Genomic DNA, 27,985 nt, shown 5'->3' on the forward strand with positions numbered 1-27,985 from the left:
GAGTAAACATCATTGATGTCAGTAGAACTTACTTAAGAGTAGAAAGGTTTAGTAAGACTCTGTTCAAATGTACACTTAATAAAAATGCCCTCTGGTTTGTTTGCTGTTACATATTGTGCCAGATGTCATTGAACTTTTATCAATTATTTCACTGTTTTTTATTCTTAGGTGATACTGCTAGCTGTGGGCCATGCTGAACAGCCTATTTCCATTTTTAAATTCTTTTATTGTAAATTATCTCTTTTCATACCTTTTCAGGGCAATTCTAGGCTTTTCCCGGATGGAGTTTGAAATGCTTCAAAAACAAATCCTTCCAAAACATAGATTTGCTTATTAACGACCACGGTGAGATACCATGTTAGCTCTAGAATGCGTTTAAGGCTGAGCGGTGCTGGGAGTTGTGCAATATTATTTCCTGTTTAAACCTGCACAGGATCGCACCCTTGGGGAAGAATGCGTGCATAAGAACCTCGACTGGGTTCAAAATCTTCTTTTGCTGGAGCTTTCGGGCCAAGTAAAGCCGAAGAGGCCCTATCAGCGCTCTCTCCTCCCAACTCGGGAGAAAGATAGCCTCAACTCATAAATAGCCCTGTTGCAAACCTGTACGCCGCCCCAGGGCGGCCGGCGCTGCATGCTGATCACTCGCAGAAAAGCTCCTGGGGCAAGAAAACGCTGTCCCGCGAACAATCCCAAACGATCTGGTCTGCTGTCTCTTGCACCCCACACACCTCACAGCTCCGAAGCTTCCCACCCGCAAGCCAAGCCCAGATCTTCCGAGCCCGACCTGGCTAGTTAAAGATCGGAGAGTCCCGCAAGGCAGGACGACGAAGGGAAAACTCACCCAGCCTCACTCCTTCGCGGTCGGCTCTCCTTTTGGTTTCCCTTTAAATGAAAGCCCCGCCCCTGCAATTGACACAGTCCGCCCCGGCTGCCAATGGTGGCTGCGCCTTGTTTGTGGCAAGTTGCACGGAGGGAGAAAGCGGAGCGAACAGAGGCGCAGTGTGCGCGGGGGAGCCCGCCAGAGGGAGGGTGGGAGAAGGGAGGGATGGGGCGAGAGGAGGGCGGCCGCGATGCCCGCAAGGAGCTGCCGGCAGCGTGGAGGAGAGCGAGGGAGCTGGCCCGGTAGAGGATTCTGCTCATGAGCGCAGCGCGCCCGGGCCTCGGCTGGGAGAGCTCTCCCGGCTCTTTAAACTCTGCCTGCATCAAGTGCCTTTTGCCTGCCCCTTGCAGAACCCGAGCTCAGCCCGCCCGCAGCTCCCCTTCCCACTTTGGCTTCCGCAGCAAATGCAGCCAAAGGCCGAGCGGTGCTCCTTAAAAAAAGAAAAGGAAAGAAAAAGTACGTGAGTGAGCGAGGAGAGGGGTGGGGAGAAAGTGGGTGGGTATTACAAACGTATGCAGGCTGTTGTAGGAATGAGAGGAGCGGAGCAAGATCGAATCGCTCTGGAGAGCTGCCCTTTGAGGCTCGAAGTTGAGTGGATCGGGAGTTCCTGAACGCCAGCTCTGCTGAGCGCTTCAAGTGTGGCGGCAGCAGCTGTAGATGTGTGCGTGCTGAACTCTGTCCTGCCCCGCTGGATTTGTACCATGCTCAAGGTTCTTACGAAGAAGCTCAGAAATCAGAGTTTGAATGAGATCCAGCCCTTCCAGTTAAAGGTAAGAAGAAATCCAGTATCATTAGCATTAATAATAGATATGCATATGCATTGCTTCCTCACAGCAGTACTAATTACAGGAGCCATTCAGGTTGGTACTGGCGGAATTATGCTCCTGTTGCATCCTCCCGTTCAACTCATGACCTAAGAGTTAGAGCAGGTCTGCATACAGTTGAGTAAGGCCCGTTCCTTTGAGCACCAGCTTCCTTGCTAATTCAGAAAGCCATGTGTTGAGGGCCTAGCCCTTTTTGGAGAGCTTGAACCCTGTTAATGCAACCTTATTACAATGTGCGTGTCTCTGTGTGCATATGCATATAAAGAAATATTTTTGGAAGGGAAATACTTTGACGTTGAGATGGCTGTTTCCAAAGGATGTTTATGGGTGCAGTTCTTTAAAATGTTTAAATCTGCAAGAAGTTGGAGGATCTACTTGTGCAAAGTCCTGTTTAAATCTGGCTGTTCTGTAGCATAGTCACGGTTGGGGAATAAGCATGCCCCTTGCTCTTAAACCCAGTGGGAATTTTTTCTAACTAGTACATGATTGTGTTGCATGGCTACAGTCTTATACTGGCTTTGGTGTAAGCCCTACTGAAATCTGCAGGGCTGGCTTCAGATTAAATGTGAACAGATCAGGCTGTTCTTATTTTGGCTGTTCTCTTTGCTGCATGTGGAAGATACATGGGGATCTAAGGTTGGCCAGCAGCTGTCTGGATCTTGTTACTTTAACTTCTTAAACAAAGACCAAGGGACTTTTCTGCTGTGAAGTCAGTATTTTCCTGCCCCTTCTTCTGTAATGAAACTAAAGAATGAATGTCCTGTGAACTTGAAATAACTTTCTGAAATCAAGGAAGGGGTTCACATGTATTCTCTGAAAGCAGTATCTTAGAAAGGCTTGACAGTTCCCTGAGCAATGGATATCCCATCTGAGACTGTGGAACTGTGTCTTGCACATGTGATTCTAAGATTGGTTTGCACCAACAATGGTAAGCCAGACTTAGTTTTAGTGCCATGGGTTCCACTAAAGTTACCATTGTTTCTTGGAAAAGAGAATGCAAGAGAGCCTCATGCAAGATGGAGAAAACAGATCTTGCAACCTTATAGTTAAAGCTTTGAGTTTCTTTTTTGTTCAAATTGGGAGTGATTGAGGATGGGGGATACATACAACAGGCCTCTGGTTTTTAGTATTAATTGCCTAATAATACTTGAATTGGAAGTTCGGAAGTATTTTCTGCACATTAGGTCACATTTTGCAAAGCATGCTTTTTGGGGGTTAAAGTAAAAGTTTAAGGAGGTGGAAATTATGATGGTGCCCACTTGGTAAAGGAAATACCAACAGGATACCAGTACCAACTAAAATATGCATTTGCACAAGCAAAAAAAGATGGCTTGTATTCAAGCTTCTCTGTTTGCAGCTGTGAAATAGTTTTGCTCATTTATAGGCTTGCAGTTTTCTTCACTTATATCAAAGTTTGCAGATTAATTCACTTGATAAGTATGCTTTTGAGAGTGTTATGTACAAGACCAGAAAGAAGAGCAGTTTCCCACTGGTATTTCTACAGAGCCTGTTCTGTGGAAGTTACAGTGATAATCTTGAGTGCCCCAGAAGTATAAATCATATACAAAAAAGGCAGTCTTCATAGTTATGCTACTTCTCAGCATCACACCAAGGAGGAGAGACCAAACTGGGATAATGCAAGTTCATTTGAATACCAAAACCTCTGGAGGGCCACAGGTTGTCTAGTCCTGGTGGACCATACCACAGGTCTGTCTAGTCCAGCACTGTTTGCACGCTGGCCCCATGGGACCACCATGAGAGGGTGGTGTTTCACTCAACCTGTTTGTGTTCTCCAGCTCCTGGCATTCAGAGATACATTGCCTCTGGAACTGGAACTCGTATGTAGCCATCATGACTAGTAGCCTGTGGCAGCCTTATCTTCCATGAGTTGGTTTAATCTCCATTTAGACAAAAGCCATCACTGTATCTTGTGGGAGCAAATTCCCCTGTTTCACTATGCACTGTGTAAAATTGTTCCTGTCTTGAGTCTCCCCTGGTCAGCTTCATGGGATGACTTGCAGGTTCTAGCATTATGAAGGAAAGAGGAAATACTTCTTCCAGTCTATTTTCTCCCCAGCATGCATAATTATGTATACCTCTCTCATGTCTCCTCTAAGTTGCCCTTTTTACTGAAGCTGAACAGCTCCACTCTTTCCCATAGGGGAGCTGTATGAACCTGTTGATCATTTTGGTTGGTCTTTTGTGCAACTTGCTCTCTCCAGGCTCTAGTGCTATTGAACCTGCCGTCTTAGTGAATACATCTCTGTACCCCAGTTGCTGGGGTGCATGGGCAAGAGGGTACTATTGCCCTCATGCACTAATGGTATTTTTCCCACAGGGAGCTCTTGGTTGGGGCGTGACCAGAATGCTGGATGAGATTTACGTTTGGCCTGATCCAGCATGACTCTTCTTAAATTCTTATGAATTTGGACAGTATGAGGTTTTAGAATGTCGGTGCATTCTAATTTCAACCATACTGGTAGATTCCAAAGTCATGTGTGCATATGCTGGGTGGGGGTGGCTGTGGATATGTGTAAACTGACAGAGTCTGTTATGCATGAGGATAGATGAAATTATTGGTGTTGCTCTCTTCTGTCTGTTTTAAATATAGCAGGGCAAACAAATCTCATTGGTGGGGATGAGATTCCCAGGAAGGCTCACAGCTCTGGTCCTGGATATATTCAAGATGTAAGCGGCAAAAAAGCAATAGTTATTAAGAGCATGTGTTGTGGCTGACTTTCTATAAATCAATCAAAGAGGGGGAGAGGTGCCTTTACAGAACAATTGTGTGTAGTCTGAAACATGGGGGAGAGACTGTCATTGTCTTCCATGACTGGCACCCCTGAATATATGCTTTCATTCTCATAACCACTATATATTTCCTTGAGTCTCTTCAAAAACTGTGTTATTTTCTAGGCACTTTCCTTGTCCTGGAGCAGGGAGTTCCATGGGTAGTTCTCCCCTCATTCATGTTCAAAAATTGTACATGTTGTTTGGATGATTTCTTTCACCAGATAAACTGTTATCTAACAAATACCCAAACTGTGAAATACAAGGCAGAGAATCTCTCCAGTTTAAATTGGTACTGGCAAACAGACTTGCCTGGTTGGTTTAGGGAAACTACGTGGTCTCAGTCACAGCCCCCCATCTACACAAGATGTATGGTGCTCCTAGAGAAGTGTATTTGTGTGTGTTGCTCTGCTCATTCCAGTGTTATGTATGCATTGTGTTAAGTGCATTGTTACATTGTACACTGTCACTTAACAATCAATGGCGCCAATCCTTCCATTGGCTCTATGCCTCCATGTTGCTATACTGATCTGCACATCTACCAGCTTTATATTCTAATTGGATTTCTACACTAGGGAGGAGCAGGAAGATGTGTCTTGTCTGTTACTTCACTGAGCCAGGAGACAGACTGCCCAGCCAACATCTTTCCACATCCTTTTTTCTTCCTGATGTGTGTAAAATGGAAGAACATTCCTGTATGGTTGCACTGAATGTTGTGATAGTTACGCTGCTCACTTCTTGAACTCTGCCCTGATGACCATGCTTTCAACTCTTCCAGCTTCCCCTTAGTTGCAGAACAAGAGTGATAGTAGTTGGTTGTTGTCTTGTGTCTAGTGCAACTGGAGCACTGGTGTTTTGTTTTTTTTCCAGAGGTTGCGTCTGTATCCAGCATTGCTAGCAATCCCCTGGCAAATGTGGCAAATCCACTCAGACCACATGGGAGTGGCTGTATGATGTGCTCACGGTTGGGTGGCCACTTCAGCATAACAGCCCCCCAAAAGACCCAAGAGGTCACAGACTTACATAAGATTTACAAATGCTAATTTATACATAGCTATGAAAATTTAGGAATAATTAGTCCAGTTTCAATGGAAACATAGTACATTGCCCAGTTGTGACTTATCTACCTGTCAGTCTTCCATCCCCATGCTAAATTGTTGAAAAGTAACTTCATCCACCCTTGATTGTTGAATGGAACTTGGACTGGCAGCCCTTCAAATAGAAGATTGTCCAGTACAAAATAAGATACATGGCATTCTACCATACACTTCTCCATTAAACCTGAGGAGTGGCAAACAGGCAATTGTGCTTTAGCTGAATTGATGTTTTGCAATATTTATTTATGCTGTGGATTTCAATATATGCCAAGCAGTTAGCAGTTTTAAGCATGAACAAACAAGGGATGAACCCAATGTCTACCCACTACTCGTTATGAAGTAAGAGTGCCTTATCTGCCACTGATGGAATTGTCATCTGTGTCAAATTTCAGTCTACCATTTCTGTTGCTGTGTATCCATTGAATGGGATCTGTCCTCCCTTTTGTACCAGTCAGCTTTCTTCACCCTTTCATTCTCTGGCAGGCCTGTCTTCAGTGTTGTCTTCAAATGTCTGTAACATCATGCTTCACTAATTGTTACACATATTTGCCTGGGGCATAGAAATTAGCTAAGAGTTCTTGTGACAACGGTTGAGAATCCTGACCTAGACACAGTGTATTTTCGGTGCCACTTTGGTTTAGTCCTGACTCCAGCTTTCTGAGAGGCCTTGAGCAAGATACTCTTGATGAACTCCTCCTTCAGTGGGTCCACCTTCTCATTGACATTCTTACCAGCTCCTTTTGCTCCCTGTCCTCTTTCTCCCCATTACCACTGCTTCCTTCTGGATAGACAGAGGCCAGAGAGCAAGTAAAAAGCAGGCACCCACTGCTCCTCTGTTTCACCACTACTGTTCTCTGGGGCAGAAGGAGAGGCAGGATGCAGTGATTGATGAGAAGATGCGAGTACAGGGGCCTTTTGTCCTTGGCAAGTGCCCAGCCATGCCTACCCTTGACACTAGATCTGCTGTAAGATCCCAGGTGCCTTGGCCCACCTGGGCACAGGGGACAGTTTCAAGGATTAGTTAATTTCTATACCACTCAATAGCTAAAGTTCTCTGGGGAATTTAGAACAACACATTAAAGTATGGTATACAATACACCACATTATATATAGCACTGCATAAAAAGTTACCTACCTTGTAGTTTTTTGTTCCAACCTCTGACCTTTCTAACTGTTTCCAGAGGTTTGGTTCCCTGTCTCTCCAGTTTCCAGCTTGAGGAACAATCTTTCCTCTGATACTTCTGCTGAACTGGTTCATTTGCACAGTGAAACAGGATGTTTGGAACTATCCTTTTGGGGGCTGAATACTTGGATTTTTATGTCATTTGGTGGTTGTGTAGTTGTTGCCTGATATTTCCATTGATTCCAGATAGCTTTCTCATTCCACTGATGAAAGTCTTGCTCAACACTGTTTGTTTTCACCCTCTGTCTCCCAGAGAGGCTGTTTCTCTCATCTTGCTCTTTACGCATATTCTGGCTTTTTTTCCATTTTGAAAATGAGTTCCCTTAAGAGGAAGGCTTCCTTGCTCTTCTTCCTTCAGTCAGATGATCTTGCTGACTAATTTTAGTCCTGCAGAGCCTGTGAATGGTACTAAAAGCACGTCCCTGTTCAGATGTCAAACATGTTAGTTCTGTCTTGGAATAATAGTAGTAACAACAACACTAGTAAAACAACTTCCTAGGCATTGTTGCCAGATGCTCCTTTAAAAAGCTTCACTCTGGAATGCAGTGTTAAAAGCTGGATTAACTTCCTGTATAGGGGAAAAGATTAAGAGGAGAAAACAGTCATGTCCCTTGACCCATACCCAGATTCAGCATAACTTGTGAAGGAGCCAATGTGTGTGCCTGGGTGACCTTAAGGCAGATCACTGGCAGGGCCTGCATCAAAGGTAAGCGTAGTTGGGCTCTTGTCAAGGGCCCACAACACAGCAGGGCTCCTTGAAGTAGCTTCTCCCCTTCTTCACTGCAACCTGTAGGCAATGGTGGTGGTGAGAAAAAGGGGCAAAAGATGTCCCTGCCAGCCTGCTCACTGGCTCTCTGCCTGTCCTTTAAGGAAGTGGAAGCAGCAGCAGCTCGTGATGAGAAGATGCTCAGTGAGGGTGCCTGGCTCAGTGGCTCCCCTCAGGGACTCTTGAGTTACTTGAGTCTTTGAAAGCCGATGCTGAATGCCTAGGTGCGTCATCACAATCCCACAACTTCTTTCAGTGTCTATTCGCTGTGTGTATGCATGGCTGATATTATTTCACAGTTTGCGAACATTCCAAGCATTTTCAGTAAGGCCTTGGCTGGAATTAGTTTGGCCTTCTTAAAAGGTTTGACCATCCTCTTCCTGTCTCTCTTTCTGTCCTGTCATTCCACACCCCCCCCCCAGTACCCCAGCAGCTCCGAAAACTAATTGGTGACCTTGGGCTTGCATCAGCTGGCTTGTTTGAGTTCTACATGACTCAGCAAAGCATTCTGACCACTGTATTGGAAGCAAGATGGATCTGCCAGATGTTGTGAGCAGGTCTTTCCTCCCACTTTTCCACTCCAGCAGGCTCAGATGACACTTGAAAAGCAAAGCCCTTTCATACTGTTCTGTAACATGTTAAGCTTTAATAAATCAACACAGTATTCTCTTTGATATGTGAGAGAAGCATCTGCCCATGTGAAGAGCTGAATACGAACTGAAACTTTCCCTCTTCCTCTCCCTTTCAGAGAAGATTCTGACCCCACCCTCAGGGAGATGCCTGCTGGCCTGCTGCTTGCAGGCTAGATGGTGGGAATGCTGGACACTTCTTTACTGGTCCCCTCGTTTTGCCTGGGGGCTCCTGACAGGGTCAAGGACCTCCCTTCTAATCTGCTCCCCTGCCAGTTCTGAAATGTCTCCCTCCATTTCTCAAGGTGGATCAGTTCTCATGCTCTGTCCGAGAATCTTCACTTGGTAACCTTGAAGCTGCACAGACATCTGCCCCGCCTCTTCCTCTCCACCACTTCCTCAGAATTGCAGGAATCTGACGGAGCAGACTGGAATGTGTAAGAGCTGGGCACCCTCTCTACACTGGGTTCCTACTGAGTTTAGCCACAGGCAGTCCCTGAGTTATGAGTGTCTGAGTTATGAACAACTCATACTTACAAGGGTACTGCCATAAAACATATTAATGTAAAAACATTACTGTGGAAAGTCCTCTTCTCCATAGAGAAAGAAGAAACGAGAAGGGAGAGAGGGAAGGCCTCCGAAGAATCACCATAGAGAGAGAAGAAATGTGAGGGGAGAGGGGGAAGACTGCCAAAGAATCACCATAGAGAGAGAAGAAATGTGAGGGGAGAGAGGGAAGACTGCCAAAGAATCACCAGAGAGAGGGAGAGGAAGCAAAAGGGGAGAGAGGGAGGCCTCCAAAGCAGGCCTTCCTGCCCCACCCATCCAGAGCGTGAAATTTCTCCAGCCTTTCCTTGCAGCAAAGAGGAGGCACTGGTGAGTTGTGAGGGGTGGGGGGGGGGGTAGAGGTATTTGCAGTTTTTCCATTTTCACAGGGAGTCCTGTGCCCCTAACCTCAGCAAATGTGGAAGGCTAACTGTATGTGATCCCACTTGCATACAAATCTGACTTAAAGGTGAATTTCCCTTTTCTCAGGAATGGAACTCATTTGCAACCTGGGGACTGCCTGTACTATTCTTACTAGTTTAACTGAGATTCCTGTAAGAACAGAAGTTACCTTAGGTCTGTTGATACCATTAGGCCATCTTGTTCAAGACTGCCTATGCTGACAGGCAGTGGCCCTCCAGTACTTCAGACAGGGCCATTTCCCAGCCACCCCTGGAAATGCCTGGGGCTGAACTGGGGACCTTCTGCATGCAAAGCATGTGCTCTACCATTGACCAGGATTTGTGAATTTGTGAATCCCAGTTAGGATGTGAACCATATTCTGCAGCATGCCAGCATGACATATTGACTGCAGGCTCAACATGAGTCAGCAGTGTGATGCAGTGGTCAAGAGGGCGAATGCCACCCTTGGTTGCATAGCCAGAAGTGTGGCTTCTAGATCAAGAGAGGTATTACTACCACTCTACACGACTCTGGTGTGCCCGCAACTGGAGTATTGTGTTCAGTTTTGGGCCCCTCATTACAGAAAGGATATAGCCAGGTTGGAGTCAGTGCAGCATAGGGCCACAAGGTTGGTGGCCGGTTTGCAGGGGATGCCATATGAGGCGAGACTGAGGGAACTGGGTCTCTTCAGCCTGGAGAAGAGGAGACTCAGAGGGGATATGTTGGCGACATACCGGTATGTGAGGGGATGTCACATGGAGATGGGTAGAGACCTGTTCTCCCCTGCAGAGGAAGGCAGGACACGCTCCAATGGAGCAAAGCTCAGGGAGCCAAGGTTCCATTTGGATGCCAGGAAGCACTTCCTGACAGTCAGGACCCTGAGGGTGTGGAATGGGTTTCCATGAGAGGTCGTTGAGGCCCCATCGGTGCAGGTGTTCAAGGATAGGCTGGACATCCACATGGTGGGCATGTTGTGAGCGGAGCCGGCTGGTGCCGGAGGTCAAACTAGATGGCCCGGGAGGCCCTTCTGACTCGCTCTGTTTCTATGTTTCTATTGCACTGCAAGATGGTAGCAATGTTTTCCAAATCTTGGTTCATATTAACCATGGTTCAAAACTGGTATGAATGAAAAACCACAGTTTATAGCACGCTGGTCTACAACTCCCATCAGATGTCATTACCTGACTGTCTAGTAAGGAAGTGCTAGAAATAATGAGAAATTGGGTGAGGAGCAATACCAGATGGTGCTGATGGTGGGGGGAAGACAGGAAGGAGTACATTGAGGGTGTCATGCCCAAGCTTCGTCAGGAACCTGAAACCAGAAGTCCTTCAAATCATGGTAGCATAAGAGCAACCTTGCTCTAGGAAACTACTGTTGCTTTAGCATCTGAAAAGTTACTTAGGAAATGGCTGTGAGACACTTGTTTATGACATCTTCCCTTCTTCTAGAGCCGACTTTTCCAAGTAGTTACACTTCAGATGTGCCGCTCTGCAACTCTCACCATCCCCATCTAGTTTGGCCAAGGCAGGCAGTTGGGAAAGGGTGTTCTAGATTATGTTTCATCAATCTATAGCACTCAAGTGTACACGAAATCCACTGAGTAGGTCAGGGAAATTTTATAGACTGCAGCTGTGCCTCACCCTCATTCTGTCTGTAATTGTGTCAGTTTTTAATGTTCTAGAAGAATGGGAAGCCAAAAGTATGTCTGCCCACATTGTTTTTGTGAAGCATAGGAGCTGAAGCATGAGAATTACTGTTTCAGTGTACTCAGCTTTGTCTCTGCCAGATTGCACAGAAGCGATTCCCAAGCAGAGGTGATCTCCCAGCACAAAGCTCCTCTCATCACTATCCCACCATTCCCCTGGGCTTGTAGCAACAGGGGTCCTGTCTACAGAAGGAAATGGAAGGTGTTTGGAGGCATTGCCATCAATGAATGGCTTGTGGCTGAAGCACTTAGACTGTAAATCTCTGATTGGGTGGGTTAGAAAACCCTGAGATGTCATTGAACATCACTCGAAAAGCAGGCCCAGTAGCCATGGGGACTCTCCTTGGCCCAAATATGTACTGAGCAAGCTAAACTGCTGTCTGGAGAGATGTGTGCAAAACTTGGTATGAACATATTTCATGTAATGGCAAATATTCTTCATAGTGATGCCAGGAGAAATAAATTTGACTTATTAAAATGTCTAGACCTATTTTTGTGCTTGTTTTGGTAATGGTTGCTTTTGGTACCCAAGCAGAATGATGGCTGAACTACAAGTAAGGCTTTTTGTCTTATTTGTATGATAGATTCAATGCATATTTTAATAAATCAGGAAGGTAACCTTGCCCTCTGTATGAAGACTTGTTTTGTACATGGCTTTGGAATTTCTCATTGTTAGCAATTTATAAATATTGTTTTCAAATATGAATAACTGATAAAACATAATGAACATGAATATTGTTGTTCAGATATGAATAAATAATATAACATAATGAAAAACAGAAATGGCTATGACAGAAATAAAGCAGCTATTTAAAATACTTTAAGGAGGGAAAGTCTTCACTTAGCCTCACCAGTCTTCTGTGTATTCTGATGCTTTCTTGAAAGACCATCCTGCAGCTGGGGCATCACGACTGAGAAGACATTGCCTGTGACTTTGGGAAGGGGCACCCTGCCATCTCTGCTGATGTTCCATAGCATGCTAGTGCTGAGGATGGGGCTAGTGGGTGTGCTACCCCCTCTCTGCGATGCACCCTAATTATCTAGCTTTAGCACATGTAAGGGAGCAGGGAATATCTGGTCCCAGATGGCCCAGGTCCCTCCCTGGCGCTTAGGCCTTCTTACCTCCCTGCATTTGAGAACAATGGAAAACAGTACAGTTTTGTTTCAAGGCAAACTGAACAACTGGCTGTGCCAGATTCCCTTCCCTTCGAGAACATGATGAGAAATGGAAAGGATGACTTCATACAGAGGGAGGCACTTGTTGGAAATACTTTGTTAGCTCCAGAACTGCTGTGACTGCGTAATCTACATCTGCATTTGCTAAATGTCATCGGTGTGTGGATAGTGCTGTTCTATAGTTTCATCACTAGGTGGCATCAGCATTAGTTGTCTGCAGGTGGAGTTTCTCTTGCTGTTATGTTTGTTGCTGTGAGAGGATAGTTAGTGTCTAGTATCCTGGCAGGTGCTTTCATTAAACCTTCCATGATTGGTTGGAAGGTACATCTACAACTGAATTTTGTAACTGCATTTATGTCGATGGTGGGTACTTCCAGGCAAAGCTTATATTGGTCATTCGCCCTGCTGCATTCATGGATTTTTATTTATTTATTTATTTGGTGGCAGGTCCGAACAGTGATATCTTCCATTTGTAACCCTCCAGTATTTTCCCACTGCTTATATTCCATCCTTTTATGTTCCACCAAAAAGCAATTAAGGAAGAAAAGGTAGTGCAAGGCCTTTTGACTGGTTGCACCAGTAGGATCCCTGCATCTGGAAATGCTCTGAGTTTTTCTATAAACCTTCAAGTTTGTCTTCCATTTCTTGTACCTATGTGAAAATAGTTAAACTATGCAGAAGCTCTTAGTTGTACACAAACCTAGAAATTATGTGATTTGGAAAACAATAGTGGATCTTGACCTTTCTTTACTTCTGGTTTCTGAGCCATTCACATCTGCCAATGCATTTTCTCTGCAACATGAGTAATGGCCAGATTGGATAAGTGAAATATTTTATTGCATTTCACATAAGTGTGTCTTTGATTTTGGTTTTAAAAAATCAGGACCACTTCAGTAAGTTTGCACCTTTTTGCCGTGATCCCAATGAAAATGAATATTCCTGAAGGTGCTAATGCCCAGAGAAAATAGATTTTGGGGGCCATGAATTCAACTTCAGTAAGCTGCTATTCTGTGTAATGCAAGGTGATCTGAAGGTAGGGTTTCCTTATAGTAATGCTGCTAAGGATGAATAAACTATGACAGATAAAGGTCTCTGAGCATTTAGACAGCACTCAACTCCAACACTGTTAGTAGCATTCAATAGTACATGTTGTTCAATAAGTACATATTGGAATGCAAGGGGGTTTTTTAGACCTTTTCAGCATTGCAGATTAATGTGCTATTGGGACTGAGTGCCTATGGGTGATCCCTTGGGAAAGTGTCACACTGGGAATGGAGTGGTCTGCCCACCCATATTTCATCTTCAATTCTTTCCTGATATGTTTCTCTCCTAGATTTCCTACCCTCCAAGTGATGAGGAAGATAGTGATGATTCTGAAGGAGAGAACCAAGAACTTGCTCAGATTGACAGAGGTAAACTGTCTCAATAAGGGGCTGTAGGAATTTCTGTTCCACATCTAATCCAACCACCCACCTCTAGGGGCATATGGCAAACTTGACTGTATCCGGCTATGTAATCCCATAGTATATTCATTTGGCTTTACCCGGATATCCAAAACATCTTACGCTGGTACATGGTGTGTGTTTCTCTTTTACTGATGTATTTTTAATTTATTTGATTGTTTGTTATAACTATTCTTGTGTATCTATTTTGCATGTTGGTTTTATCACAATTTGCAATGGAAAGGCATTGAAATATGAATTTGATGGATAGATAACTTGCTTCTCATATTAGATGCATATTAGAGTATCCATTACTTACATCTCTTGAATGTTTCTTTTTAACCCATATTTAAATACCTGTGAAAGTTTAATATGAAAGCATCTATGAGGCCCATGAAATTCCACACTTTTTCTAACTTTTGCCAAACATATGTTGACTGGTAGTTTATCCACTTGTATTTAGGTTCCTATTTTATTTCTCTTTCTTGTTTTCCCTCTCCTTTATCTATATAATCTTGGGATGCAGTGTCCAAGAATGCATTTGTGTTGCTCTAGTGTAATGTGAGAAGTAAGCCACTGGACAATATGTAACCCTCTATGTACATCGATGAAGAGGCAGCATGCTTTAGTATGTTGGTGTGGGAGCACAGCATTTAAACTGATGATTTAAATTCAGAAGGGACCCCAAATGTCCTGAAAGGGCATAGGTCATGAATGTTTTACATCTGGGGCTCGCCCTCCCTGATGTGCTCTGGCTCTGCCCATATTCCATGTACAACGGTACCTGTGGGTAATATCTGTGGGGACTCCCTATACAGTTTAGAAGGTTTCTAAATTGTGTGTGGAGTTTGCATGGAGGAGTGCAGGCTCCCTTGGTCAGATTTGCCCACAACACATGGAATGCGGCATTTCACAGTATGAGGATGAATACCTGCACAGGGCTTTAGCCTCTTCCCTTTCAGTCTTCCTGTTCTGCCTTCCTGCCTCCCACTCATTGGTGCCCAGTTCTTCCCACCACAGCAAAGCCTTGGTTTGAAGGTGCAACAAACATGATTATGCAAGTTGGTTGTTGAGTCCTAGCAAACAGGCAGACCCTCTCCCTCTTCTTTATCAGTCTGTGGTGTCTACAAGCACAGACCTTCTTGCTGATCACCTCAGGATGGGAAGGTTTCAGCTCCTGGCCACCAGTCAGTCTTAGGGGAGGCTCTAGTCGAGCTCCTTTCAGCTACCTGGTGAAGTGGTCATTTCACTGGAACAAGGGAGAGAGGTTGCATCTACCACTTTCCTGTTATATAGATGCCAGGGGAAGATGTTACCCATGACTTATTTTTTAAAAAATATCCTTCTCAGAGAGAAGACGCAATTGCACCTTGACCCCACTGGCAACCAATCAGCTGCAGAATCAAGAAAACCAGTGTGGCAAAGTACGGACCCATTTTCCTCCTGGGCTGGACCGCCACAGCTCAGAAGAGGAGCTAGAGCGCATCAGCCGTGAATTTGCTGCTGAGAAACGGAAGTGGTCGCAGGTCAACCGGCTTGCCTGCTGTGGCGACAGTTACAACACGTCCTCCAGTGACGAGGAGGTGAAGAACTTGTGTGGCATGTCCTTCCGGCCAGTGGTTGAAGGGGTGGATGGCTTGCATGCCAGCTCCAGTCCAGTGCTCTTCAGTGCCTCCCCTCCCAAGAGACTCCAGCCCTTGGTACGCACCCCAACATCCCGGCCTCTAATCTTCACAAGTGTTGGAGCCAGCTTTGAGCAAGTGATGCCGTGTAAGCGACACCGGCAGGGCTATGGAGATAAGGTTGGTAGGCCCAGCCTTGACCTGGAGAAAATGCAGCAGGTAAGGCAGTGCTCCATTTGTGAGAGCTACAGTTTGCCAGCTTCATCAGAGGTCTGGCATTTTTTTCAACTCTTATTACTGGGCATGGCTGGAAACTGACTTGATCTCCTGGGGTCATGTGGTCCCAGTTGACCAATAGCTTTTAGCCACCAGTAGGCTAGTAAATAGCTTTTTGTATTGCTGGTTTTTCTCCAATCCTAAATTAGGTTTGTCCCAAACTTTGAGATTTTTTTAAAGTTCTCATGAAAAGTTGTAATGATTTTTGTGCACATTTCTACAGTACACTTGTTTTATATACACTTTGCTTAATTATACACAATTTGCAATTTTCTGAATACAATGCATTTTAATATTGTTTGCCCTAACATACTCATTTATAAAAATGCTTTGATTAAAGAATTTCATAAGAAAATTCAAAGGCATGTGTATTTTATAGGTTAGCTGAATTTTGATTCACATAGGAGCATGAAGGTGTAAAATTAGATAATCTTTTATTAAAATGTGAACTAAGCACATTTCTCTTCTGGACTTGATATAATTCTAATCTTGGTGAACAAGGTCTAACCTCCCACTTCCTTACTGTGCTCTTGATTCATTACAGAAATACTGACCTCCTCCTGTAGGGCAGAGGCAGTAGCTGCGACAGAGCACATGTTTTGCATGTAGACAATTCCAGATTCTATCACTAAGATCACCAGTTAAAAGGATTGGCTAGCAAGTAATGAGGAAGACCCCCACCTTCACCCAAGCCCCCTAGAGGGCTGTTGCCAATCAGAATAGAGAACATTTGGCTAGGTCTGATATAAGGCAGCTTCCGATGTTCTTCTGCCACTGGTTAAAATTTCTGATTCTCTCCTTTCTGCTGAGAGCACATCATGTTCTATACCTGTTGGGTTTAATCAGCTGAGGCCACTGGTGTCCCATTGCCTTGCTCACTGGTCCCGATGGTGGTGCATTGTTCTGCTGTAATGAGTTGGAAGGAGCAGCTGCCCCATCTGCTTGTCATGCTAGGCTGCTTGCGTCTTTACCAAAGGGGTGTTTGGTTCAGTATGCATGTTTCTTCGCGTTTGGCTCTCTTCCCAACTTCTTTCTTTCCCTGCCCCTCTCCCTTTTAAAAATTGGTCTGAAATGGCTTGGCTTGTTCATAAAGGCACCGATTACGTCGACAGTGTTATTGTACAATCTCTCTTGTGCCCCTTGATCACTGTCCTTGGGCGATGTCCTAATTACACCAAGGACCTGCTGCCAGCCATATGCATTTTAATGAGGGCTTTGTGTTAGTGTCCCAGAAAGACCAGGGTCACGGCTGGCCTCTGACAGTAGGGATGGCCTCTTCTTTTCAGGGGAGCCAATGGTGAAGATTTGTAGGGCACGAGGCAGATGGTGTGTGTACGCAGGTGGTGGGCGAACAGTTTCAGTTGCTTGAGGTGACAGCAGTCCAAAAAGGTCAGAAGAGGACCAAGGTCCTGTCCCTCTCATAGTTGTGCAGAACTTTGGATTTCAGTGGCTGCACCTCATCCCGAAAGGGGGAAAGAAGTATAACTCCCATTAACAGACTTTTGGCTACACAGTTCTTAAAAGCTCCGTGGAAAAGCATGGTCTTCACTGGCATCTAGTCACTGCCCTACCAGCAAAATGTTAACTGTGCAGAAGGGGTAACATTCCAGAAATTCAGCAGCAGTCCTTGTTGAACACTTGAGCTGGTTCTTATGAAATTAAGCTGGGACCAGTCTGAAGCATAAACGGATGGACAAGAATGAAAAGCACTACACTTAAGGGTCTGTAATGCACAGCTATAGAAGAGCTAAAATAACCAGTGTTGGCTGCTGCCAACCAAAAGCCATCATGTTTTTTATTTCTGCAGTAGGAAGACTTCCTTTTGAACCTTTATTTGCATAATGAGCAAAATGATCATGAGTACTGAGGCAGTGAATTGACTGACAAAGAGTTTGGCAGTTTGATTACAATCGATCAGTCTGTTTAATAGTGTCCTTAGGTGGTGAGTGTGGATAGAAAGGGAGAGAGAATTGGGCTGCTTAGTAAAGTGCTAGTATATTTGAGGAAACCACAAAATTTGCTGAATTTGATAATGATAATTTAAAAAATTAAGGGTGCATCCACCCCCCAGTGCTCCAGTGAAACATATGCAATATTTGTGGAATACTGTTAGCACAAAAGGGACATTGGAAAGGGGATAAGAATGGAATAGAGCAAACAGTAAGCAGAGAAGGGTGTGACTGGCAGTATTCTTGAACAGGAATTCCTTAGAAGGTGAAGCTCCATTGCATCTTGTTTACTATGTTAAACATATTGGGCTACTTGGATTTTTAAGTTTTGTATTGTTTTGTAGGAAGTTATATAGCTCTTTCTTCTCCTCCTCCTCAAAGTTAAATTGGCTATAAGCTTGACTTACCCATCTGTCTTCACTGGAAGAAAACATGTCTTCCATCCATATTTCAACTTCTAAGCACAGTTGGAAACATCTTGAGTTGTAGCACCTCTCATCCCTCCCTCTCTTCTCCTTTTTCTATAAAGTGATGGTCTTTTGTCCTGAAATGACAAATGACTTGGAAAAATGAATTGAGAACTTCACCTGGCCTTGTTGAATGGTTGGGGATTTTCTCACTACTTGTAGACCAGCCTTCCCCAACCTAGTGTTCTCCCAAAGTGTTGGGATCACAAGTCCCATGATTCCCAATGAACGCAGGAAGCTGCCATACCAGATCAGCCTAGTTGTCTGCCTAGCCCAGGATAGGCTTCTGCAGTTCCCTAGCAGAGAAGGGGACCTGTTACCTGAATCTGGAATTTTACTACAATCACAGCACAGACTTTACTGCTGAGCTGCAGACCCTTGTGCCCTGTAACTTTAATGGAAAAACCTGATCTCTCTTCCTCTAACCTCCGTGATTAACTCTGGCCTCACCTACACATGCAACAGAGCAAGAGGGTCCAGGGACTTTCCATTTTCAGACCGCAGGTGATAGATTACACTGCTTGTTCCCCGTAGCCACCAAATGCCAACATTTTTGCATAAAACTCACTGCTCGTAACAGCCTTGGGAGAGGCAAATTAGCCATTGAGGATGGGGGTAGGGCTGCACAAATCATTGAACTATTTGTGGTTGGGGAAAATAGGGCACGGCCAGGAGAAGTGGTATGGTCCTCTTTGGAACCCAGGTGGGTCAGAGTTGGACTCTGGCCTATCTGGATTGGGACCGTGGAGCATAGGTTGTGCACTGCTGCCCGGAGAAATAGCACTAGTACCTGGCAGTAAGCTATACGTCTGAGACTGAAGCATCAGTTGTCATTTTCAATTGCAATGGGCTGACTTACTGGACATTTTCCCAGCTTGCGGCCACCCTTTTGACTCAGAGTTCTGCAGCCTGGTGAGAAGCTGTTAGAGTTGGGCTGTTGCTCTGGCTCTTGTCCAAAAGGAAAGGTCAAGCTGACAGCCCGTTTTGTGCATACTTTGGCACCTGTGTGGTGCCAAGGTACCATTCTGAGAGCTTCTAGGGTGTGCATGCTTTCCAGTCTCCTTGGTAATTCAGTTAGATGGCCGTGCACAGCACTTCTAGTTTAGCCCATGTCAACAATACATTCCTTGTCCAGAGTGCGTGCTTGTTGCTCTCTACCACTGCTTGGGTTAGACAACATGTGTGTATCTGGGGGCTCGGGACAACGTTATTCTGTTTGTTAAAGTGACAGGGCATGCTATTTGACATCAGATTATCTCAGTGAGCTGCTTTGCACAATCGCCACAGCCCATGATGCCTTGTTTAAGCCACAGTGAGTTATGGTGCCCATAGGTCCCATGTTCCTGATTCAGTTCCCTCTCTGTGGCTTCTTATGTTGTTGAAACCCAGCAAAGGAGGCAAGAAGCAAGACAAACCTCTTTTTGCCAACAGAAGAGGGTTTCCTCATAAATATAGGTCTGGAAGTTATTTTGGAATGTTTTTGAACATTCTGAGCATTGCCTCTAGTGATTTTGAAAGCTCCATGGAGATGAAGCATTAGCTGGAACAAGGCAGGGGGAACACATTAGGTCAGTGTGGCTCACTTGGATAGACTAGTTGTTGGGAGAGGAAGTGGGGCCCCTCCAAGAAGCCTTTGCCAAGGTGGGATTCAGTAATGAGAAATCATTCTCCCAGTTTGCTTGATGTGAGAGTGAGAGTGGATAATAAGCCATAGTAGCTTGTTGACTATCCTGCTCATGCCAGTTGCGTGCTAGGATAATTTATTTCACCAGGGGCTATGGGGACTCTCTGACAACTCCAGTGAGCTGAAATTAGCTTGCAATTGTGCCTGTCAGGGAGTAGAGTCTCATTTCTCCTTGCGGTGACCCCTGAGATACGACCTGGCGGAATGAAGGGGAAAGAGTGGGAGGGAGGGATGCATCTACAGAGGCTGGTTGACTGTCAGGCTCTTCATGAGTACTTTACCGAATAGCCAGCCCATCAAGGCTTATTGCCATGGTGGGTTGCTGTGTCATGGTCTTCTGCCATCAGAAGCCTTTCGAATTCAAAGTGTCATTATTTCTGGAAGAGGGTCATGGCTATGCTTTGGGACCACTAGTCCTGGAGACAACTGTGGAGAAAATCATAATTATGGAAAACTTTTATCAGCTGATCATGTTTTACATTGGAGAAAAGGTTCAAACTTGCAATGCTGAAGCATTTTTTACACCCCTCAGGAATCTGGGGGATGTAAATATTGAATGAACGGACTCTTTTTACTTAAATGTAGATGCTTTGGCAGGAGTGCCTGCATGCAAATGCATGTGTGTTTCTGGATTTCCTCAGGTATTTGGCAGGGGTATTAATGCTGAGTGAATTTGGTGAGAGAGTACTGAACTTGGTGCAGAAGAGTTTGCCAAATTTCCAGTGATATTTTCTACTAACACAGTTTTTCATGAACCTGAAGTTGCTTTGGGGAACTCAGACACTTGTAGGAGAAAAATAACGTTCTGTTATCTAGCCATTGGCAAGATGCCCATTCACTTCTCCAAAGGTGTCATTCAGAATTCATATGCCCTCCATTATTTTCTCTGTCTACTATACCCTTTCATAGCTAATTCTGACAGCCTTTATTAGGAGTGTTAGGAGTAGCGATATCGCTGAACTCCATATATTTCAGGGTTGCAATAGCTTTTAATGTTCACCTTTCATACAAGGTGAGCATTCTGGCCCAGAGTTTTTCTCTTCTTTGCTGGCTCTAATTTTAAGCCAATTCAGAGAAGGCCCACCAACTCATCTTGCATCAAATACAAGAGCACCAACTCTGCCTCCCCATACACTCCTGCTCTCAGTTTCTCTTTTTCAGGGGCTTGAATGACATGCATGAGGAGCTCTGGGGAAAATATTTTGTTGAGGGTCCATTTGCATGCTGTTCAAGCAGCATTTCAAGCACCATGGAAGGACAGATTAAGAGTGGGAAAAGCAGGATTCTTCCAGTGCACACTGCTCTAATGTACAAAACTTTGCCGGCAGCAAGACTGAGACCTTCCTTCCATCACAACCCAAGGGAGAGTAGGGAGATGCTCAGGAATCAGCCCGCATGTGCTGAAAGAATGTGGGAAGGGGTTGCAGAGTCACGTGGGCTTTCTCTGTGCCTGCAGCTAATGTGCAGCTACCTGATGCCGGTCACCAACACCAGCAGAGAAAAAAATCCCTTTCTATCTGCATGGGAAAAAGCACTTTGCATGTACATCAGTGTTCTCCCATGCCAGAGTGGAGTGAGCACTCATTGAGTAAGAAAGCTCACATGACATCCCATCACATGTTGAAAGGATCTGGGCTCGGACCTTGCAGAGCAATCCCACTGCTATGCACAACAGAAACTGTTGTGTGCTCTGATGAGCTTGGAAAAAGGGCATTCTGCATACTAGGCCAACACACTACATGGGCCAAGCATGTGGGTTACAGGAATGTGCTTCAGCAGCTGCCTGTGTGTTTTGCTGGCGGAGGCACAGCAGCCCCCTTCCTATGAACTCCCTTAAGGAGCAGGAGGAAAGTAGGTGGTTGGGAGCTCAGGGGGAGGCAGTTTAGTTCAACTGGGAATTGAACATGCATGTGGAAAACAGCATTTTCCCAAGTGTGCCTTCTCCCTTTGCTCATTGCTTGGACTAATCTGAATCAAGCCTGAGGAGCAGATGTATCTCTATATTGGCAAGATCCCTCATGCTGTTCATTTGAAGGAGCTTCTTTGGTTATCCCTCATAAAAAGTCGCCCTGCTTCCCATGCTTGTGTGCCAGCATGCCGCCATCTTGTCTCTGATCAGTTACTGTTGTTTCAGGACGTAGTTATTTTATTAAAAGGCTTTTTGTGTCCCAAGAGGGGTAACACATTGTGAACCATTTTGGCTGTTATAGGCAGCATATAAACATGTGGGTGGGTGGATGGATGAACCTGAAACCACATGATCCGTGTGATAATGCCACTCAGGGCAGCCCAAGTTCTCCCACTCTCCCTTGCCCTCACCACGTGCCAAAGAAGATGCATCCCTGTTGCAGGACACTCGCTGAGAGTGATTGATCCAACTAATCAACAGGATTAGGGCAAGAGAGCATCGTTCCCCAGTCCCTCTTTTGCCTCTCCCTTTAAGCCACCCCTCAGTTTTGCTCTCTTTCACAAAGGGTACGAAAAATTGGAAAAAAAAATGAGTTTCGCAAAAGTTGGCATGTCCATGTACTTTCTACCCCTCCCAACCCCTGCCTTATTTCCCCTGCCATTTAAGTTGAACTTATTAAAAGTATTCATAAAGGTCTTTGCAGGCCATGCTCATTGAGTACTAAGAGTCAGTGCATAGAAAGAGCCATTGTGGTGTGGAGTTAGACGGTTAGAATTGATAATTGGACCAATCATTCACTCTCAGCCTAGCCCACCTCACAGGGTTGTTGTTGTGAGAATAAAATAGAGCAATGGAAGCTGTCTTTGATCCCTCACAAGGGAAAAGGCAGGATATAAATGTAATGATGGGAATACTGTGGGTGTCTACAAGAACATGCAGTAGGTAGGATTTACTGGTAAATCTCTGGGACATTTGCAGCAAGTCAGCTAGGGTTTTCCATATCTTATCAGTAGGAATAATATGAAGGCTTATTTGGGGGTTCTCAGTTAGGCTGATGAAATCAAGAGAGCTTGGCCAGGAGGAGCCAAGAGTAGTTTTTGTGTGGAAGGGCTGATACTAGAAGCAGTTCTCTGGGCTGAGCATGTGTTTAGAGGCATCTTGTTTCGTCATTCTCACTGCATGTCTGCCCTTGCTGCACCATGTCTTGTGTCAGCCTTTCGTTAGTCCTTGGGCTTCTAGTAAAGTACCCCCCCCCCGAAAGGTAGTCCCCAAACCCCTGAAGTTTGCCCACCCCCAAAGTAGATGGTAGAGCAGAAGTGCAGGGCTTCTGGCATTCTAGATGTTATTGGACTCTAGCACACATCAATCTATGGTCAGAGATGATGGGATTGAAATCCAAGAACATCTGGAGGGCTAGAGGTTCTTCACTCCTATGGAAAAGGTTCTGAAAGGCAGTTCTGCTATCCAGGCCAGATACTGGCAAGATAAATTACATGGCTTTTTTAAAGTTTTGGTGGCTGTTCATGCTAAACAGAAGTTTCCTAGTAATGCCTTGGCTGTCATAAATGAATAGTGCATCCATGAAATGCTTGGTATGGGCATAGGTCCACTTATGAATGTGCAAATAATTTTCACAAGTCATCTCCTTGGATTAAGGTCCCGTTGTATGGTAATACTTTTTCCAAGCTGGTGCAGTACCTCTTTCCTTCCCCTCTCCGGCCCCTTTGCTGGAGAGCCCTGCTTGTACATCAGACCAAAGTCTTCCTTCTTGCCAGTTCCACACTAGGGCAAGGGCAGTGATAGAATGGCCATGTGTTCCCTTTCACAGAGACCAGTCTCCTATAGAGGACTGACCTCTATTTTGAAAGTGTCCTCCATGTGAAAGGCTATCTAATCCAAGTCCTGTTTAAAAACAACAGAGCTTCAGATGGGGAAGCTTCAAGGCCAAGGGAGTTGGACCATGAAGTGGCTCATTAACAGCATCTGGACAGTAGACCTAACTAGGTATCTAGGTCACCTGGTCACGGTCTTTCAGAGTATAGTAAGATGTATTTCTGGTTAAATCATACAATGATGTCTAAATGTGCATCTATACATAAAAATTGGTATACATAAATTCAGTGCAAATGTGATTCATAAGCAGCCACCCTAAGTGATGAAGAAAGAAACTTTTTGTGGTTGCTTTCTGCCACGTTAAGAAAATGCTTCCAACTGCAGAGATGATCTGCAGTCAAATACCAGCAAAGGCTATAACACAGCAGAGGTTTGCTCCTGCTTGCTGCTTGCATGTGGTATTCTGCAGAACCTGTTCCTCCTCTCTCCAGGCCTGGTAAAGCACAGTGTGAATATGTAGCCGATCCGCTACCAGGCCTGGGGCCTAATAACAGGCTGCCGAGCAATTAGTGGGTGAACACTGGGAGAATGCTCTCCAATCACAGCAGTTAATTATAGGTTGCATCAATGGATTAAATCACTGGAGAATGAGATCGCTTTATCCTATGAGCTCCTCGTGGCTCTGCTGTGTGCTCTTGTGGCATTTAATCTGTACGCGATGCTCAGTGGAAAAAGGATTCTAGGAGGTGGAAATTAAGAACATTGAGTTCGTCCATCTACGTTTCTCCACAGCATTCTAATGTATTCCACTGTCATCCTCAGAGAAACTCCTAATTATATTAAACAAACTTCAGCCTGTTCATCAGCTTTGCTGATGGTTCTAAATAACTGTGCTTATTGATGCAAAATCGGGCTTGTTTGCATATACAAATGAGCTTAATCCATCATAAATAAACATAGTCGCATTAGAAGATTAGCAGCTCTCCAGTGTATTTATATTGCTGTAGATAGATGGTTCCACAAACACAGAGAAGGAGTTGGCACTGCCAGATCATGTTTACATTTTCTCAAAGTGACACTGCAGAACTGCCTCATTCCTTAGGAGTGTCTGTGCAGAACTTTTGTGTTTTTCTCCTTTTGTTTATTATGTGTCCATCCCACCCTTCCTCCAGTGAGCTCTGGATGGCACATATAGTTTTTCCCTCCCATTTTTAGCTGCGTGACAGCCCTGTGAGGTGGTTTAGCTGAGAGTTTAGACAAAAGGGCCCCTTTTCCTTCATGGCTGAAGTTTAGAACTGGTCTCTCTGGTCCTAGCTCTCAAAATGAAGCCACTGGCACTTGTTAGCTCTTCTCTTTGGATTGGCCATGGCATGCTGATAGGCAGCTTGAAGAGGGAGAGGGCTGCTTGGGAATGTAAAAGTGGGGATTCATCAAAGCAGTTAGTGGGCCACATGTTGATTTGTGCTAGGCATAGTGGTGCACAAGTTGTGTGGTCCAGCCTCAACGATACAAGAACTGGAGACTGGCCCCCTGATGGCTCCTGTATCCTTTCTCTGAACTATCCATGGTAGGCTTGTCACAGGCTGGTGCAAACACATTTGTAGCAAACCAAGTAAGTTATGAACTTCCAATAAGCTGTAGGTTAGGTGAGCATTGTGTAAATGGGTTGCTGGGATGGTGACACAATCCATTAAGGAACGAGAGCAAAGGGCTGGAGAAGGAATAGAACCTTCTGTATTGGGATGTGGAGCTAGTATATTCTTAAGAGAAAATTCCAGAGATGGGTGACTCCTGGTCTGGCCTAGTGCTGTTTACTAAGTTGCTTGGAAATGGCCCATAACTCATTCTTACATTTTCTCCTTGGGATCTACCCGCTGTCCCTCCTTATTCGGTTTGTTTGTTTGTTTTTTGTATGATCAGTGTTGTGGCATATTAGTAATTGGGAGTCTTGGGAGTTGATGTCAAAAATATCTGAAGGCCACCAGGTTGCTCCCCTCACCTGCCAAACTTAAATGAACCACTTTCTGCTCTTAGCAATCTCAGCCTGAAATAAGACTGCCTCACTTTGTCTAATGGTAGCATTCGTTCAAAACTGTATTTTGTTTCATGACTAATGAATTCAAGCTTCTTTGGGGACTTCTGTGGTAGAAACAGAACTACAGGGTGTTTCATAAAGTACACAGTTTTTAAAAATGCAATAAATCAGCCAAAATCAAAGCAAAATTCAAATATTTTATTTAATTTCATTCAACATATGTTGAATGAACATTCCTCCAGGCCTTCCTGTCCTCCACCATCTCCTGGAGTCCACTTAAGCTCACACCAGCTGCTTCAGTGACTCCCATCTAGCCACCTCATCCTCTGCCGTCCTCTTCTTCTTTTGCCATCTATTGTTCCCAACATTAGGCTCTTCTCCAGGGAGTCCTTATTCCTCATTAGGTGGCCAAAGTATTTGAGTTTTATCTTCAGTATCTGGCCTTCTAAAGAGCAGTCAGGGTTGATCTCCTCTAGGACTGACCGGTTTGATCGCCTTGCGGTCCAGGGGACTCGCAGGAGTCTCCTTCAGCACCACAATTCACAGGCCTCAATCCTTTGGTGCTCACCCTTCCTTATGGTCCAGCTTTCACAGCCATACATTGCAACTGGGAAAACCATAGCCTTGACTATACTCACGTTGGTTGGCAGGGTGATGTCTCTGCTTTTTAGTATGCTGTCTAGATTTGTCATAGTTTCTCTCCCCAGGAGCAAGCGTCTTTTAATTTCTTGGCTGCAGTCCCCATCTGCAGTGATCTTGGAGCCCAGGAAAATAAAATCTGTCACTACCTCCATTTGTTCCCCAACTGTTTGCCAGGAAGTGAGAGGACCAGATGCCATGATCTTAGTTTTCTTAATGTTGAGTTTCATGGCAAATTTTGTACTCGCCTCCTCCACCCGCACCAAGAGGCTCTTTAGTTCCTCTTCACTTTCTGCCATGAGAGTAGTATCATCTGGATAACTGAGGTTGTTGATATTGCTCCCGGCAATCTTAATTCCAGCTGGTGATTCATCTAGCCCTGCCTTTCTCATGATGTGCTCTGCATATAAGTTAAATAGGCAGGGTGACAGTATACAGCCTTGCCGAACTCCTTTCTCAATTTTGAACCAATCAGTGGTTCCGTGTCCAGTGCTCACTGTTGCTTCTTGACCCACATATAGGTTTCTCAAGAGACAAATAAGATGGTCTGGAACTCCCATCTCTTTAAGAACTTGCCACAATTTGTTGTGACCCACACAATCAAAGGCTTTAGCATAGTCAAAGAAGCAGAAGTAGATGTTTTTCTGGAACTCCCTAGCTTTCTCCATGATCCAGCATATGTTGGCAATTTGATCTCTAGTTCCTCTCCCTCTTCGAAATCCTGCCTGTACTTCTGGTAGTTCTTGGTCCAAATACTTCTGGAACCTAGCTTGTAGGATTTTGAGCATAACTTTGCTAGCATGTGAAATGAGTGCAATGGTGTGGTAGTTTGAACATTCTTTGGCATTGCCCTTCTTTGGGATGGGAATGTAAACTGACCTTTTCCAATCCTGTGGCCACTGTTGAGTTTTCCAAATTTGCTGGCATATTGAGTGTAGCACTTTTACTGCATCGTCTTTTAGGATTTTGAATAGCTCAACTGGAATACTGTCACCTCCACTAGCTTTATTGTTGCTCAGACTTCCTGAGGCCCATTTGACTTCACATTCTAGGATGTCTGGCTTGAGGTCAGTGACCACCCCATTGTGGTTATCAGGGACGTTAAGCTCTTTCTTGTATAGTTCTTCTGTGTAATCTTGCCACCTCTTCTTAATCTCTTCTGCCTCTGTTAGGTCCCTGCCATTTTGGTCCTTTATCATGCCCATCTTTGAATTAAATGTTCCCTTCATTTATGAAATGTTGAATAATAACTTCATTATTCTCCTCCTTGAGCCAGCAGTACAAGAATGAGCAACTATGCTGCCTGCCCCTTGATACATCTTAATCTGGGTGTGGTGCTTCCTCATGCATGTGCATGCATATATCTCTTTCCTGGCCTATTCCAGTTTGTCCCAAACTGTGATTGTAGATTGAATTCCACCAAGTGGAAGAATTGCAGCTCAGTACTTTGTGCTGTTGGCCAGCTTCACTCATCTAGCACTCTGCAGTTGCTGCTTTTCCTTGCATAGGCATGAACCCTTGGCATGCTGTATGCCAGGCACAACAATTCAGAGGGAGGGAGTGGACAATAAAGACTTACTTTGTTCCTGTGCATATTCTCCATGTTGGCTATATGTTGGTTGGCTTTGTGTTCTCTCCCAACAACTATAATTCACATAGTATTTGGGCGGTGTTGGGGAGAAGATTAAGCCTGATGCACCTGGAAATGGAGGAAAGTGCACTGTTACAGTCTGTGAAAACTGTTTCTTGGCCTGACTTACTGCCTTTGGAAAAGAGCCATCCCAGTGCTGATGGGAACACTATGGGAACTTGTACAAAAGCCGAGCTCACCCTGAATCTCCCTGGATTTCTGCCATGTTGCCCATTCAGATGTTTTATGTATTCAAAGAAGTTGATATGGAATATATCCGGAATGTCTGCCTACTTTTCATTGATTATGGATGGTGCTCTTGCTATTAAAAAAAATCTGGTCCCAAACTGGTCATGTGTTCACTGTCCAGGCAATTAGGATGAGTTTGGGAGTGGTGGTGGTGGTCTTATTAATAGGTGTTATTTTCATTCACTGGACATTCCATAAGATCAGAGTAGTGGAATAATGCTTGTTCATTATGCTTATGGCTTCCTTTTCTG

General features: G+C 44.7%; 1 protein-coding gene across 3 annotated transcripts in view; it reads left to right on the top strand.

Moving 5' to 3' along the window:
* Positions 1 to 929: 929 nt before the first annotated feature.
* The window catches only part of LOC123028670, a 63,688-nt gene continuing 36,632 nt past the window's right edge, over positions 930 to 27,985 (top strand). For all 3 annotated transcript variants that reach the window (XR_006415762.1, XM_044440852.1, XM_044440936.1), the window contains exons 1-3: positions 930 to 1,650; positions 13,333 to 13,411; positions 14,792 to 15,282. Coding sequence is in view for 2 of the 3 variants with exons in the window: in XM_044440852.1 (XP_044296787.1) it covers positions 1,582 to 1,650; positions 13,333 to 13,411; positions 14,792 to 15,282 (639 nt within the window). In the remaining variant the exon portion in view is untranslated. The remainder of the gene's footprint in view (positions 1,651 to 13,332; positions 13,412 to 14,791; positions 15,283 to 27,985) is intronic.

The sequence above is a fragment of the Varanus komodoensis genome, unplaced genomic scaffold, assembly GCF_004798865.1.
Source record: "Varanus komodoensis strain SLA01 unplaced genomic scaffold, ASM479886v1 scaffold1, whole genome shotgun sequence".
NCBI lineage: Eukaryota > Metazoa > Chordata > Lepidosauria > Squamata > Varanidae > Varanus > Varanus komodoensis.